At 41.3% G+C, this 16,358-nt stretch overlaps 1 protein-coding gene across 1 annotated transcript in view; it reads right to left on the minus strand.

Moving 5' to 3' along the window:
- Positions 1-16,358, minus strand: part of LOC146672908 (alpha-2-macroglobulin-like) — a 58,183-nt gene that overhangs the window by 8,981 nt on the left and 32,844 nt on the right. Inside the window, exons 16-25 of the mRNA XM_085401368.1 lie at positions 6,418-6,561; positions 6,197-6,311; positions 5,985-6,099; positions 5,390-5,615; positions 5,003-5,129; positions 3,960-4,081; positions 3,823-3,874; positions 3,514-3,597; positions 1,504-1,680; positions 1,179-1,254 (exon numbers count right to left, since the gene is read on the minus strand). Coding sequence (XP_085257494.1) covers positions 1,179-1,254; positions 1,504-1,680; positions 3,514-3,597; positions 3,823-3,874; positions 3,960-4,081; positions 5,003-5,129; positions 5,390-5,615; positions 5,985-6,099; positions 6,197-6,311; positions 6,418-6,561 — 1,238 coding nt within the window. The remainder of the gene's footprint in view (positions 1-1,178; positions 1,255-1,503; positions 1,681-3,513; positions 3,598-3,822; positions 3,875-3,959; positions 4,082-5,002; positions 5,130-5,389; positions 5,616-5,984; positions 6,100-6,196; positions 6,312-6,417; positions 6,562-16,358) is intronic.

Consider the following 16,358-nt stretch of genomic DNA (forward strand, 5'->3'; position numbering starts at 1 on the left):
TTGAGGATGCAGTCAAGCTCAACTCCCAGTCCTACTGCCAGTTTCTGGAAGACACCTTCTTCAAGCAGTGGTACAGGAAGAAGTCTGCATCCTTCAAGAAAAACATGATTTTTATGCAGGACAATGCTCCATCACACGCGTCCAAGTACTCCACAGCGTGGCTGGCAAGAAAGGGTATAAAAGAAGAAAAACTAATGACATGGCCTCCTTGTTCACCTGATCTGAACCCCATTGAGAACCTGTGGTCCATCATCAAATGTGAGATTTACAAGGAGGGAAAACAGTACACCTCTCTGAACAGTGTCTGGGAGGCTGTGGTTGCTGCTGCACGCAATGTTGATGGTGAACAGATCAAAACACTGACAGAATCCATGGATGGCAGGCTTTTGAGTGTCCTTGCAAAGAAAGGTGGCTATATTGGTCGCTGATTTGTTTTTGTTTTGTTTTTGAATGTCAGAAATGTATATTTGTGAATGTGGAGATGTTATATTGGTGTCACTGGTAAAAATAAATAATTGAAATGGGTATATATTTGTTTGTTGTTAAGTTGCCTAATAATTCTGCACAGTAATAGTCACCTGCACACACAGATATCCCCCTAAAATAGCTAAAACTAAAAACAAACTAAAAACTACTTCCAAAAACATTCAGCTTTGATATTAATGAGTTTTTTGGGTTCATTGAGAACATGGTTGTTGTTCAATAATAAAATTATTCCTCAAAAATACAACTTGCCTAATAATTCTGCACTCCCTGTACAGGGTATAGCAATCGTTTGAAACAACAATCATTTCAACTGTTTTCTTAGATTTGAATTTGACTTTTTTCACAAAACAGTATTAAGACTTTATTATTGAAATAGTATTTAGACTTTTTCTTAAAGTAAAATAACTTTAAGCTTTAAAATTCGACTTTATTCTAATAATGATCAATAACATTTTTATGTGGCTCTAATGCTCCTTCCTACCTACTAAATTACACAGTATTAACCAAAAGGTATTGTTAATGTTGGCTTAGTCAAAGGATTAAATGGATAATTATTTTAAGTATTAGAGGTAGACATGTTTATGTTATTAATGGGTAGTCAAACTTCAAGAAACGTCTTCTGTTTGGTGGGATATTTAAAAACCAGTGTAACCTCTCTGGTTTGTGACATGTTTGATCAGTGATGTTCTCACCAAGTGTTTCCTGGTCCTGTTCCAAATGTGGTGTAAGCACCGTCAGCACTTTTGTAGTTGAGCTGTCTTTGGTATCCTGTAACAACAGGGACACCATGATCGAGACATTGTTGCTATGGTGATGATTGGACTCCATTTGTTTATGGATCTTCATGTGTACATCGAGATTTGGGAAATTCAATGACTCTTGCTGACAGATGAGGAAAATGACACATTTGACCAAAAGCTGTGGCTAATGTTCTGCCTCCTGTCGGCGGTTTCTTGAACCGTGTGTGTTGAAGTGATTCAAATGATTTCCTTCTTAGAGGAAACAATAAAAACTTGCCACTGGTGAGGAAGTTAGTAGCTTTTTCCATGATGGCTGCAGTGAGCTGCTGTGTGCCTTTCAGGTAGTGGAGGATGTAGATGTTGGGGGCCAGGAGAGCCATGTTCTGCTCCCCACATCCATACGGCATCTGCAGCAATCCATCCAGGTTCTTCAGAGCCCGGGCGAGGATGTCACCTGATCAAAAACACTGATTCACTAAAACTAACAAAACTAGCGTAAAACAACTTATTGGGCAGAGATAACCTGAATACTTCAATGTGCAATTTTAAATGATGATTTCATTTGCTGAGCGAAAAAACATCCAAACTGAAAATCGTAGATTGACTGTGATTAACCAAATATTTCTGGGAAGACTGAGTTTCATTTCACCAACCAGACCACAGGCCTGATTAAGGCCAGACCTGCTGGATCAAGAAATCACTCAAGTACAATTTGTTTGACAAAGGGAAGCAGGCTAAAAGACGTCCAGAAGAAACACGTCGTTGCCATGACCAAAAGAAATTCAAAAATAGGCGAGAAGTCTTGAGATCTATCAGTTTGGACAGGGTTAAAAACAATTTCTACAGCTTTGGAGCGCCAGTGCACCATGTTGGAACCCATTATCCACAAACTGAGAAAACTAGAAAAGATGTGGCCGAAATTACTCCATTAGCACATCGACGACTCACCGAAAAAGTCAAGCGAATCCCAACAACACCCAGAACTGAAGGCCTTGCCTTCCTCTGTAAAGGTCAGAGTTTACGATTCAACAATACAAAGGAGACGGGGCAAAAACAGCATTCATGGACAAAACCACTGCTGACCAAGAAGAACACAAAAGCTTATCTCACATTTGCCAAAAAACATCTCCATGCTCCACAAGATATTTGGGAGAATATTTTATGGACTGAAGAGAAAACGTTTTGAGTTTTGTTGCATTTGGCTTAAAAGTGACGCATCATTTCATAGAAAGAACATCATACCAACAGTGGTGGTAGCAGTGTGATGCTCTGGGGCTGTGTGGCGTAGGTTTGTCTGCAGCTCAGCTGCAGGGGAGGGAAGAACTCTCTACCAGGAGAATGTCCAGCTATCAGTTTGTGCCTTAAATCTAAAACTTGGGCAATTAACCTTCTGGGGTCAGGGTATGATTGGCCGTTTTTGACTACTTTTGATTTTACCTCTATATCTCACCTTTAAAAACTGTTTATCTTGCCTTGTTTGGTATCGTTACTTTCAGCACAGCTTTAAATATCTGAAATTTGAGTTATTTTTTCCTTTTGGCATACTATATTAGCACAGTTGATTTAAATTCAGACAAAAATGTCAAAATCCGAGTAGAAAAAAGTTATATTTTTTACTGTAAAACCCACAAACATGTTTAACAAATTATTTTCATAACCTGAAATGCAAATAGAAATTGTACATTTCTAAAAATTATGCACAAGTTTTGCAAACAACAAAGTTATATGGTACTATTTGCCTAAAAATGCAGCCCAGGCCTCAGGCGTTTTTTACATAACCATTTAAATCTATTTACAGAACAATCAGTTCTGCATCAAATAAGAAGGCACACAAATGATTTGTGTTCAGTATAAGACAGAGGAGAACAGCACAGGCCTAAACCCTGCAGGTCTGACAGCACAGCCCGTTCTCACTCCTTTTTTTTTTTTTTTTTTTTTTTTTTTTTTTTTCTAAGCCCGTTCTCACTCCTGAGGCGTAACATGCCGACGTTTTGTCACATCACGTGGCGTTCCTGAGGAACGCGAAAGGAGACCTTCAGCGTTCTTATGGTACGCGGCAGGTTATGGTTGAAATTCAGTGCAATGACGCTCCCGCCCTAAACTAATAAACTAATAAATGAAACCATCTTTTACAAGTTTTAAAAGCTGAATACGGTTTTTACTTTTACTTGAACATGACGTCTCTTTTATTTCCTGTTGTTTTAGTAATTTGCCTTTTTAACAAAGCTTTAACCTGCCATATTTTTATTTGGCTGAATCAAAATTGAGATGAAATGATGAGGTTTACCCAGGACTGATACAGAAGTGCGGGCAGATCCTTCTATCACATTCTCAGGCAGATGTATCTCTGCTTCCTCCGTCAGCGGGCTTCCTGTGTACAGACACAACAAACGTCCAATCAGGAAGTCACGACTACAACAGAGTTACTGTTCAAAGTCACCAGGTGGCCTGATCTTCAGCACATATCGTTACATTTTGTGAAAGTAAAAGATGAAAATTTGGCACATTTTATGTACACAGTGCACTCCACTGCTAACTTTGAGCATTTAGGTCATTTCTTTATTTAAACTTTGTGACTGATGGACATCACACTGACCTTTTGGACAAAGAAGCCAGTTGTACGTCTTTGTCGTCTCACTTCCCTCAGCCTGAGGAAAAGTATCTTTAAAATGAGTAACAATTTAAATTTTATGAGTAAAAATGTTTTTCTCGTCTCGTATTTATGACACTGACCTTCACTATGAGAGATTTGGTGACCACGTCGATGCGACCTCTGTCTGGTACGCTCACAACCTCATTATCACATGACACATGGGACGCTACGGCCTCAGCAGACACAGTCACATTCACAGCCCCTAAAAGCAGCAGCACTGGTCACCTTCTTTGTCTCTCCATTAAAATAAAGGTTACCGAGGTTATTTTACAGATTTTGTAGAAACTAGAAGGAAATGTGTTGGGACAAAAGGAGGTGGTTAACTGTGATCACACTAGATCTAAATCTAGATTTAATGTTGGTTCTAAGTCGAAGGTAAGATCAATTACAATTGGAAATTTTACTGCATCAGGCATGAAAAACATGAGCTGAAAAAAACAGTCCAAAATGATGTCAGGGTTGCTGCTGAGTCCTGCTGGAGGCCAAAGTACTGCAAATCATAAGATCCATTTAAGATTAAGAAGAAATCATTTGCATGGCAATGCAACTGCAAACAGTCTGTTCTAATGATACTGACCAAGGGAAGCATGCATAATGAATTGAAAGGAAGGTTTCAAAATGACTTGTAATTGGCTAAGACAGCTGCATTAAGTAAAGCATGAGGATGGAGGCAGCTGCTGCCCTCAGACTGGAGGTATAGACGTTCTGCCCCACTCCCTACAACCCCCACGTTTAGCCTTGCAAACACAGGGGTTATATTCTTGGTTTACCTGGATTTGCAGCTGCATTTGACTGTCTACATGTCCTAGCTCTACACTGCACACTCACTGTCGTCTAATGCAAACACAGCTTTCTAAATTCCATGAATATAGCTTATTGGGTCTCAGATTCTCTCATTTCATTATGATAACTTATATTTCAGCAGTATTTCTCACATAGTGTTTTTATAATTGCTCTTTATTGTTTTAATCTCCATTTATTCTATTTAGCCATCTTATGTGGATTCTTTTTAAGTCACTTCCTGAGAGTTCACATCCTGCTTCTGGGTCCTGCACTTGGGTCGTACTCAGCCTGCCACACAGCGGTTTCCTGGCAGTGTGGAGGACCAAAGCCTGATTCTCACCTAAGGCTGTTGGGATCATGGTCCACCTGAGGGTCTTGTGCTCGTTGGCACACAAACAGGATGTGTACAGATCACCAGAGAGAGGCGTGAGGGTGTAATCTGAGGACGGCCCAGGAGTGACAGTAACCTGTACGAGGAACACAGACATGGCTACATTTAAACCTGAGTTCAAATGTGAACACACCTACAGGTGAGCTTGCAGGTGTTGGTGAGCAGGGGCCCTTCAAGAACGGCCTGCATCCTGCATGGTTATATTGCCAAAGAAAAGATATTTTCTATTGTATTTTAATAACTATGATATAAATTTTGCTTAGAAAGTCACGTTTTCAGTATGGCTTTCCTTGGCTATGAACAGACATGTATCTAAACACTTTAATCATTGATTACCATGATGCAGCTGGTCAGGTAGTTAAAGACAGTCGCCCTCAGTTCAAAGTGCTCCCCCCGGATGATGGAGTAGGGCATGGTGAGTTCAAGGAAGAAAGGTTGGAAGACTTTCATTTCTTTACGAGGAGCCAAACCAAAACCCTGAGAGGACAAACAGAAAGCCTCCGTCTCCCAGGTGGTGATGGTGTCTGGGACAGTCAGGGACACGCCTCTTTTTCCATCGTCTCTGAAGCAGCAGATACACACAAACATATTCTGTAACATAATCAAACATGTTTTTATGTCTGTAAATTACTTGTATAACAGTGTAGTTACATCCTGCAGTGTGAATTACTTGTATATGTTGCATTGACAAAGCAAAAGAGCTCCATGTTGCTGATGACAGTGAAATAATATATCCCACAAAACTTTAAATATGACAAAACATCAGCCTGAAGCATCAAAACATGCTCAAGAAAAAACTCACAATTATTCTATTTTCATGTTTTTCATGTGTGCAAAGACACAGCAGAAAGTTCACATGGGTTTCTAAATGTGATCGTATAAACTTTTTAAAATGTAAAATGCACCAGATCTCTTCACAACAGATACTTACCCAACTTCCACCAGATCCCAGATCCACGTCTCAGGGAAGAAAGAGCGAGCTGTCACTATTGGCCCAGCAGATCCCAGACCACGACCAGAAGAATCACGACGATCAGGAACCATATCTAAAGAAAAAAAAGGAAAATAATTACCGGTTTTCTTTTTGTTGAATACAAAGAAAATTTGTATCAAAAACACAACGCAAACAAGAAAATGATTCACCATGGTAGTACATGGAATAGATTTCAGTTGAGCCATCATGGTATACTTTTCCTTTTAACTTGAGGCATGAAGGCAATCGAAAAAGCAAGTTTGTCGCCATCTTCAGTCCGACTTTCTAGATATTTCAGCAGCACACAAAGATCAGCAAAAACTGGTGCAACAACAAAAACTATTGTATTTACGTTATGTTTGACGGACTCACAGGTATACTTGTATTTTACCTGGAAAACTGCATAGGCGTCATTTTGCTCTTGACTGGGGTACGGCAAAACATATCTTTTTGGTCTCACATTAAGGCATTCTGTAGCATCATCAACCTCATACGGGATACCTGAGGATTTCTTGAGTGGGAGCAAGTCAAATATCTGAAAAGAAAAGTGCAGATCAGCAAAACCTCCAAACATTTTTAGTCCTATGAAGTTTTGACTGATCTATCATGATCATGGTCACATTTGGTCCACATAATTGTAAACTCTTAAATGAAGTACTGGTGTAAATATTAGAACCGATTAGGTTCAAATGAACTGCTAGTTTACCTTAGAAGGGTTCTTAAAAAATAAATAAATAAAAATGATGAAGTCAGCAGTAAGCCTCCACGGATATGAGGTGTTGTAGTTGAGGGATCTTACAGAAGTTGTACAATTTCTCTATAAACTGTTCGTTCTTAGTGACTTATATGGTAAGTGTTCTCCATTTGAAGCTGTCTCTGTAGCTCCTTTAACTCACCAAGTCTCACTTTTTCCAGGTTTTGCTGTATGTTTAACATCAACAAATACTCGTGTATTTGAGCAGTTTTCATGTAAAGTTAAAGTCTTCTCAATAAAGTACAGGGAGTGCAGAATTATTAGGCAAGTTGTATTTTTGAGGAATAATGTTATTATTGAACAACAACCATGTTCTCAATGAACCCAAAAAACTCATTAATATCAAAGCTGAATGTTTTTGGAAATAGTTTTTAGTTTGTTTTTAGTTTTAGCTATTTTAGGGGGATATCTGTGTGTGCAGGTGACTATTACTGTGCAGAATTATTAGGCAACTTAACAAAAAACAAATATATACCCATTTCAATTATTTATTTTTACCAGTGAAACCAATATAACATCTCCACATTCACAAATATACATTTCTGACATTCAAAAACAAAACAAAAACAAATCAGCGACCAATATAGCCACCTTTCTTTGCAAGGACACTCAAAAGCCTGCCATCCATGGATTCTGTCAGTGTTTTGATCTGTTCACCATCAACATTGCGTGCAGCAGCAACCACAGCCTCCCAGACACTGTTCAGAGAGGTGTACTGTTTTCCCTCCTTGTAAATCTCACATTTGATGATGGACCACAGGTTCTCAATGGGGTTCAGATCAGGTGAACGAGGAGGCCATGTCATTAGTTTTTCTTCTTTTATACCCTTTCTTGCCAGCCACGCTGTGGAGTACTTGGACGCGTGTGATGGAGCATTGTCCTGCATGAAAATCATGTTTTTCTTGAAGGATGCAGACTTCTTCCTGTACCACTGCTTGAAGAAGGTGTCTTCCAGAAACTGGCAGTAGGACTGGGAGTTGAGCTTGACTGCATCCTCAACCCGAAAAGGCCCCACAAGCTCATCTTTGATGATACCAGCCCAAACCAGTACTCCACCTCCACCTTGCTGGCGTCTGAGTGGGACTGGAGCTCTCTGCCCTTTACCAATCCAGCCACGGGCCCATCCATCTGGCCCATCAAGACTCACTCTCATTTCATCAGTCCATAAAACCATAGAAAAACCAGTCTTGAGATATTTCTTGGCCCAGTCTTGACGTTTCAGCTTGTGTGTCTTGTTCAGTGGTAGTCGTCTTTCAGCCTTTCTTACCTTGGCCATGTCTCTGAGTATTGCACACCTTGTGCTTTTGGGCACTCCAGTGATGTTGCAGCTCTGAAATATGGCCAAACTGGTGGCAAGTGGCATCTTGGCAGCTGCACGCTTGACTTTTCTCAGTTCATGGGCAGTTATTTTGCGCCTTGGTTTTTCCACACGCTTCTTGCGACCCTGTTGACTATTTTGAATGAAACGCTTGATTGTTCGATGATCACGCTTCAGAAGCTTTGCAATTTTGAGACTGCTGCATCCCTCTGCAAGATATCTCACTATTTTTGACTTTTCTGAGCCTGTCAAGTCCTTCTTGACATCTAATCAACTCTTGGTGGCACTGTCACTTGGTGTCCGCTCGCTCTGCGGTAGAGTATCACTTCCTGTTCCTGCTCGAACACAGTTGTGTTTCTGAGTAGCTTATTTGCTTAGCAATTTAATTAACAACTTTTAAATACATTCTTTTTCATAGTATAATCTTCACGTGCTTCATCCGAAGCACACTTTCTGTGTACTCACTACCTAATTTATAGCCAAAGTATTCACTCACTGTCTCTGTACTGTTTTGCTAGCTTAGCTTAGCTCGTAGCCGACTGGTTAGCACCATGGCTACTTCACCTGTCCCTCCTGCACTTTCTTGCTCATTGTGTCAGATGTTTAGTTACTCCTCGGCCTCCTTTAGCAGTAATGATATCTGTAACAAATGTAGCATATTCGCAGCTCTGGAGGCCAGGATTACTGAATTGGAGACTCGGCTTCGCACCCTTCATTCACCCGTAGCTAGCCAGGCCCCTGTAGCTGGTGCAGCCGAAGATAGCGTAGGCCCCGCTAGCTGTTCCCCGGCAGACCCCAAGCAGCTGGGGAAAGAGGGTGGCTGGGTCACGGTGAGGAGGAAGCATAGTCCTAAACAGAAGCCCCAGGTACACCACCAACCCGTTCATGTGTCTAACCGTTTTTCCCCACTCGGCGACACACCCGCCGGGGGTTAAACTCTGGTAATTGGTGATTCTGTTCTCAGACATGTGAAGCTAGAGACACCGGCAACCATAGTCAATTGTCTTCCAGGGGCCAGAGCAGGCGACATTGAAGGAAATTTAAAACTGCTGGCTAAGGGTAAACCTAAATTCAGTAAAATCATAATTCACGTCGGCAGTAATGACACCCGGTTACGCCAATCGGAGGTCACTAAAATCAATATTGAATCAGTGTGCAACTTGTCGGACTCTGTAGTTTTCTTTGGTCCCCTCCCCAATCAGACCAGGAGTGACATGTTTAGCCGCATGTTCTCCTTAAATTGCTGGCTGTCTGAGTGGTGTCCCAGAAACGATGTGGGCTTCATAGATAATTGGCAAACCTTCTGGAGGAAACCTGGTCTTGTTAGGAGAGACGGCATCCATCCCACTTTGGATGGAGCAGCTCTCATTTCTAGAAATATGGACAAATTTATTAAACCCCCCAAAATATGACTATCCAGAGTTGGGACCAGGAAGCAGAGTTGCAGTCTTACACGCCTCTCTGCAGCTTCTCTCCTCCTGCTACCCCCCCAAAAACCCATCTCCATAGAGACTGTGTCAGCTTCCAAAAAGACAAAAAACAAACTAAAAACCAGCAACAAACAACTTAAACATAAACAATCACAAAGAAAGAACAATACAGTATCCACATATGAACCTAAGAGTAAAACAGTGAAATGTGGATTATTAAATATTAGGTCTCTCTCCTCCAAGTCTCTGTTAGTACTGTGATATTATTCTGTTATCATATGTTACCTTATATATGTAATCAAAGTAGTTGAATTATGATAACAGCTGTAGGACGTATATTATCCTTTAGTTTAGATGGTGTGCTGTGTATGTAGTCTAGTTCTCATTATACTTTTGAGTTAACAGAACATATTCACAGATTAGTTCATTAGATAAGTGTGCATCACTCTGTATCTTTGATCTGCTGTGAATGTGTTACACTGTTTTCTTGACATGCTTTACAGTTGAATCATAAAAAGAAAGATTGTTCAGGAGACTCTGCGTCTAGGGCAGAAGAGATAAGCTACATTCCATACCCCCACCTTTGTAGGAAGACAGGGAGCCGAGGTTATAACTTAGGCACCGTAAGAGAGAAAGCATGTGAATGTTTGGGCTTTTACGACTAGGTGGGGGCCATTAGCGGCTATAAGAAGCTGAGTAACACGTCACCATTTTGAGACTGCTGTGACCCTCTTCATGCATGTCTCCCCATCATGATGGTTCTAAATGCTCTTTGTGTTGAATTGTATGGAAATAAATGATTGTTGATTGAGCATTTATACACCGAGTATTGTCCTTCCTTCAGCCCAAAGATTCAAAGAATTGGGAGATTTCAACAACTTGGTGCCGTGACCCGGATCTTTGGTGTGCTGAGGAGGTGCAGATTTGGCCTTTGGTGAGATCGTGAGGCAAGGTGAACAGAGGACCGGTCCAAAAATAAAAAGGTAAGCACAGCCTGTTGTATTATAAATACCAAATGTGCATATTGGGCTTTCCAAATTAATCTGTTCACTGAGTTACACGTATTTTCACATTAAATTTGTCGGTGTCTGGTTTTTGGTGCAAGATACTAACAACATAAGTTGAGGCTGAATTCCAGTGTGTAAGATAAACTGCTTCTACCGAGAAACTAATAATACACTACGTTGAGCTAGTTGCAGTAAACTGCTTCTACCGAGATACTAATAAGACACTACGTTGAGCTAGTTGCAGCCCACTTTACCTTCCACATTTAATTTTGTCGAAGACTGGCTTCTGTAGCAATAATGCATTAGAATCTCTTGGAGACGCGGCCATCAGTCCAGTACATTGAATAGAGGTTTTGAAGTGGTTTATGGTGTCGGTTAAGTCCTCGTTCATGCGGCCATGAAATTAGTATAGAATTGAGGAAAAGCAGATGCTGGCTCACGGTGCAGTTGAACGCTGGCAACGTGTAAAAGCGAAACACGTCCGTAGGTTTGGTTTATGATACGGCCGTGTTCCGGTGGTGCGGCCGTGAGTACAGCAGTGATTGGTGCTGGTTTCAGTACATTGAATAGAGGTTTGACGGTGGTTTATGGTATCAGTTGAGCCTCGAGGGCTGCGGTCATAAAATAATAAGTAAAATTTTACTTGCCATGAAATAAAGATAAAGCAGAACCTGGCCTATGGTATCAGTAATAACTTCAGGGGACGTATGCATCACCTTTACGATGCGATTTTGCCCCGTTGTGGCGGCCATAAGCGCAGAGAAAGGGGTATTTTGGTCTATGGTGCAGTGTGTGCAGTGTGCTTTAAAGAATTCTAACAGTTGAGCTCAGAGGTTTCTGTGTAAAACTCCCGCTGAGGAAAAGTGCTGTGTGTGTGTGTGTGTGTAAGGCGCTCTGGGTGTGTGTAAGGCGCGCTCTGGGTATGTTGTCTGTGTGTGAAGCGTGGAACACAGTGACAGTGACGGTTGATGTGTCTGAATAGGAGGACATTAGTGCGAAGAGAATGCTTTAAGATCAAAGGTTGACGCCTAGTGTACCTGTGGAAACTAATTTTGTTCATGGTGTGGCACCCCTCCTGGTCGTGGACGCGTGGCCAGGCCCAGCGGCGTCTGGATGCTAAGGTGGCAACTTGGGAACTGAGGACTCCCGTATAGCTACAGAAATAACCCTGGGACGGCCGTGTAACCACGGGTTCACATTTATTCTGGACTAGAACAAGAGAATGCTTTCACATCTAAGGTTGAGTTCTATCATAGGTGAAATATAAAAAGGTTGAATTCCTCGTCTCAGTGGTTGAAATTGTTGTGTGCCTGTCCCCTGACGAGTGTGAAATTAAATAAAGAGGGAATTTGGAGCCACATAGAGATAGACGGGCATAATTGGGTGTATTACTCTGTGGTGTAAGCATTTAAAAATAAAAATAAAAAGGAGAGATAGTAAGAGGTGTGTAGTGGAGAATTATGGAGGAGTAGAGAGAGGAATGTGTTGGGAGACTGGCGTGCAGTTTACGCTGTCGAGGTAGGCGTGTTGCCTGCTTATCTGTTTAACAGTGATGAAAATGAAATTAAATAAATCTCTTAGTGTGTTAATACAGGAAGCTGCGGACCTGGACCAACCGCCCCCACAAGCACAGCGGCCGAAGCAAAATTATAGGTAATGGGAACCACATCCAGCACGAATCAGCAGCTGTGAGACAGACAGCAGCGAGGAGAGAATTAGAGGAGAAATGAAGGTTTTAAGACCACATGACATTGGGTTGAATTTTGGGGCCAACGGACTTGTGGAGGTTGGGAAGGCGTCCGGAGCATCACAACAAAAGGTGAAACAAAAACACACACAAGCAGAGAAATGTGAGAGAGAGGCTCCTTTTAAGGTAACGCCTAGTTTGAGAAAAAGTTAAAATTAACCTGCCTGCCTACAAATGCACACACATGCAATGAAGAAACAGCTTACACTCATGAACATGTGAAGATGTTCCAGCAAGGTTAAAGCAGCGAAACTTAACATACACCTGTTGTTAAAGGATAAATACATTACTGACAAATAAACTCTCTGGGTTGCACGACAACAATTTAACTTAAAAAAAAAAGACACTGGTCTGACCCACCAGTGAAGACACGACAAATTTAGTGGTTAAAAGATTCAAATTGTGACATGTTTTCTGCTGATTGATTAATACAAGTGATTACTGAATGAAAGAAAAGTCCATTTTTGGGCTTTTAAACATGATCTTAAGAATTTTAACATGTACCTATGTTGTCCTGTCAGCTTGGCGGGTTATGAGTGGATTATATGGTGAGAAAAAACAAAAAAAGGGGGAGAGAAGGCTGACACAGGGCCTGGTCCCGGTGTTTCTCCCCTTTCTGAATAACACAGCCAACACAACATCATTTTCCTGTTCGTTTGTTTTTGTTTTTTGTTTTTTCTCTTTATGCTTAATTACAGGCTGCTTTGCCGGCCCTGAAAGCCGAGGCTGACCTGGACTCCTGCCCTCCCCTCTACGTGACCCTGACCAAATGCTGTAACAGCTGGACCCACAACAACGACCTGAAAAAGTCAACAGTGCTGCAGGAAAACGATCTCATGCAGCAGAGACGGAGAGCACTAAACCTAAGGCCCGTTTCACTACACGGGGGAAATTCCCAGACTGCGTCAGCTGACAGAGCTGTGACGAGACGCCCGCCGAGCCCGAAGGAAAAGTAAGGCCGAGCAAAAGAATGCTGACCTTGATAACTTTGCATTCACACTGTGCAGGACAGTGATGGACCAACACGGATGATCGGGCGGCGAAAAGGGCGTGACCGAGACAGGAGGAGTAACTGAGGTCAGAAGGCACCTCAGAATGGACAAAAAACACAGAAGAAGATGCAGGTTTCACCTGCGGTGAGCATCGACACTGGAGAAAGGACTGCCCCGATTGGGGTCAGAACCAGGACGGACAGAACTTTGAGCAGCAGCAGCAGCAATGGTCGCAAACAGACTGAAAAGGAGGAGGGCAGGACCCCAGGGCATGCTTCAGGCCGTGGTTTACCCAGAACAGCAGAACAGGGAAGTGATGAACACACACACACACACACACACACACACACACGCACACACACACACACACACGGGAATGCTGATTCACTGAGAAGTGATGCACACACATACACATGCACACGCTTGTGCAATGAAGAGTGATCCACACGCACACACACATACACGCTGATGCAATGAAGAATGCTTTGCTTATGCTGATATGCAAAATGCTGCACACAAACATCCCAATACATAATTTTATGAGGAGCCATTGATTACCATTGATTACGTAGAATGTGTTATATGTCACCCAGAGGGCATTTATGTAGATTTTAGGAATAAGGTCTAAAACGGTTTGGTTATGAAAACAATGTCTGTGCGTGATGTCTGTTTATGGCTCAAGGCCTTGACTGAATTCTTTGCTGTGCTTCACACAGCCCTGATGAGGAACAGTGGCACAGAGTGAGGATGATGAATTAATAGTGTTAGGTTTAGGTCGGAGTACGGCATTTTCTGTGATTGAGTTTTAATTCAAGGAGGAACAAAAGGTGTTACGGCACCTGAGGTTCTCATTCCCACACAATATTGTCCCGACAGGAAGCAAAATGTTCCTGTGAATTTCTGGTTGATTTTTTGGTTTTGCTTAGCGCTAGCTTGATTTTATCAGTGAGCTTTGGCTTGTGTTCTTTCTCGTAAGCGAGAGAGGGATAGTTTTATGCTTGGACATGTCTGCAACGGGCCCTAGTTTGTGTTATTTTAGTAGTATTTTGTTGGTTATGTCTGTTTTCGTTTTTGTTACAATGCACTGAGATAAGAAAATCTGAGAGGTGTGATCCACCGGTGGTGATATGTTGATATTTTGTGAGTCCATGATTTAACAATCAGCTCTTTAAACCAGGCCTGAAAGATTGAAATTTAAAGCGCTATGAAATATTCTTACAAAAACAGTTGCAAAGTGTGTTTCTCCATGATTGTAATTGGCTTGAGAGAAATTCACTTATATGGGACACTGATCACATGAGAAGTCCTGAGTCTAAAAGGATTGCAGCGAGTCAATCCAGAATAAAAGAACAAAGAATTGTTTTCCTTTTAAAATGATGACGTCATCTTGCTGGGGATGGATGCTCGAATAGGTTGCGCGTGAGACTCCATTATCAGCAAAATCTGGTATGAATGTGTGTGGATGAATGCATGTGACTGGACTGTGATGGACTGACGACTAAAACTAACTGACTTGAGACTGAGACAAAGACTGCACCAACTTGAGGATTAGTAAATGCCGACAAACAATTCACCCAGCCGGCAAGAGAAGGGTGGATGCTTCGTTTTGTTTTGTTTTGTTTTTGCAGGAGCAGGAGGATAAGAGAGACTGGAGGAGGAGACTGTAGCTTCACATAAGTATGAACTGCAGACTTAACACTTTGGTTGCTGATTCTGAGTTACTGATGTTTGCATTAAGAAAACTGTGCTATATTAGCTGTGTTTTGATTAAGGTATCATGTTATATTATTGGGAATGCCAAATGCTACAGTGGAGAAAACTTTTGATGTCACTCATGACTGGAATATGTTACTATTAACTTAGGCCACTGTAAAAAAGTCAATTAAATTTTATAGAGGAAAATCGCCAAAACTTTAACAATATCTATGAATGACTTGCCATATTCGAAATAGAGATATGCAATAACAAACATTGGTCCACTTGATTTAGGTTCTCGCTTGAAATAGTAAGTTATTAAAAGTAGAATATAACCGACAGGAACATTTGATAGGATGTGGTACTGAAAAAGAACAAGAGCAAAGTAAAGAAAGAAAAACCTAGTGTGTTTAGTTTGGATAAATTCAAATTAAAATGTACCATTACACTCAGAGGATCAATATGAAATAAAACATATGCAAAATTTGTATGAAGTACATGACTGATAACTGTTCTGTCCTGAGCTTTTGTTTCTATAGTACCCACTTGACCACACCAACAGTTTTCACACCAAAGGAGGGTAATTGCGAATATTTGTGGGAGGAATATTACTAAAAGTGGGAAAGCTAAGCCCTGAGGGGGATGATAACGCCATAACTTTTACTTATGATAAAAATTCTTCAAATTTTGACAACAAGCATAAAATTTTCCAAAACATAGAGACAGAACAGAGTTCTTAATTTTCTAGCTCCAATGAATTGACACATGGGAGTGTGTCAAAAAAGGGGGGAATTGAGTCCGAACATCAAACAATGGTTTTATGAACATCTTATGACTTTATTTGTGTGTTTAATAATTTAGCTATGGTAAAACTTAAGCATATAATGTGTTAGACTTAGAAATGGTTCATTAATTTTTGATTTCTTTTACACACACATAGATTATGATTAGAATAAGTCCCTGGGTCAGAGAGTCCTGAACATAATATTTTAAACCAAATTTGAATCATTAGAACAACAATGGATAACAACATTAGATTATCAAGGCTAGGGAGAGAGGTGTTTTGGTTTTATGTCTCTTGCAGAGAAAGGAACAGACACCAGACGGGGACACGGAGATGCGGATCCTTTACAGCAGAGACAGATGTAGGGACTGCCGAGACAGGAACTGAGGTCAAGTGTCATGGCGTTTGGGCTCCTGGAGAAGATGGATCCCACAAACACAGCAATAACCATGAAGGGGTTGGCGAAAACCAGGAACACCAGACCAACGAGGTTCGAGAGACTCTTGGTAAAAAGGGGGACACAGTGGTGAACCCAAAACACACAGATCTTTGTTTGAAATCGGGGCAGAATAATCCCCAGAACTGTGCAATGACTAAAGAGTGGT

Source organism: Rhamphochromis longiceps, linkage group LG3, assembly GCF_057381845.1.
Source record: "Rhamphochromis longiceps isolate RC_006_pf linkage group LG3, R_longiceps_female_GT1.1, whole genome shotgun sequence".
Lineage (NCBI taxonomy): Eukaryota > Metazoa > Chordata > Actinopteri > Cichliformes > Cichlidae > Rhamphochromis > Rhamphochromis longiceps.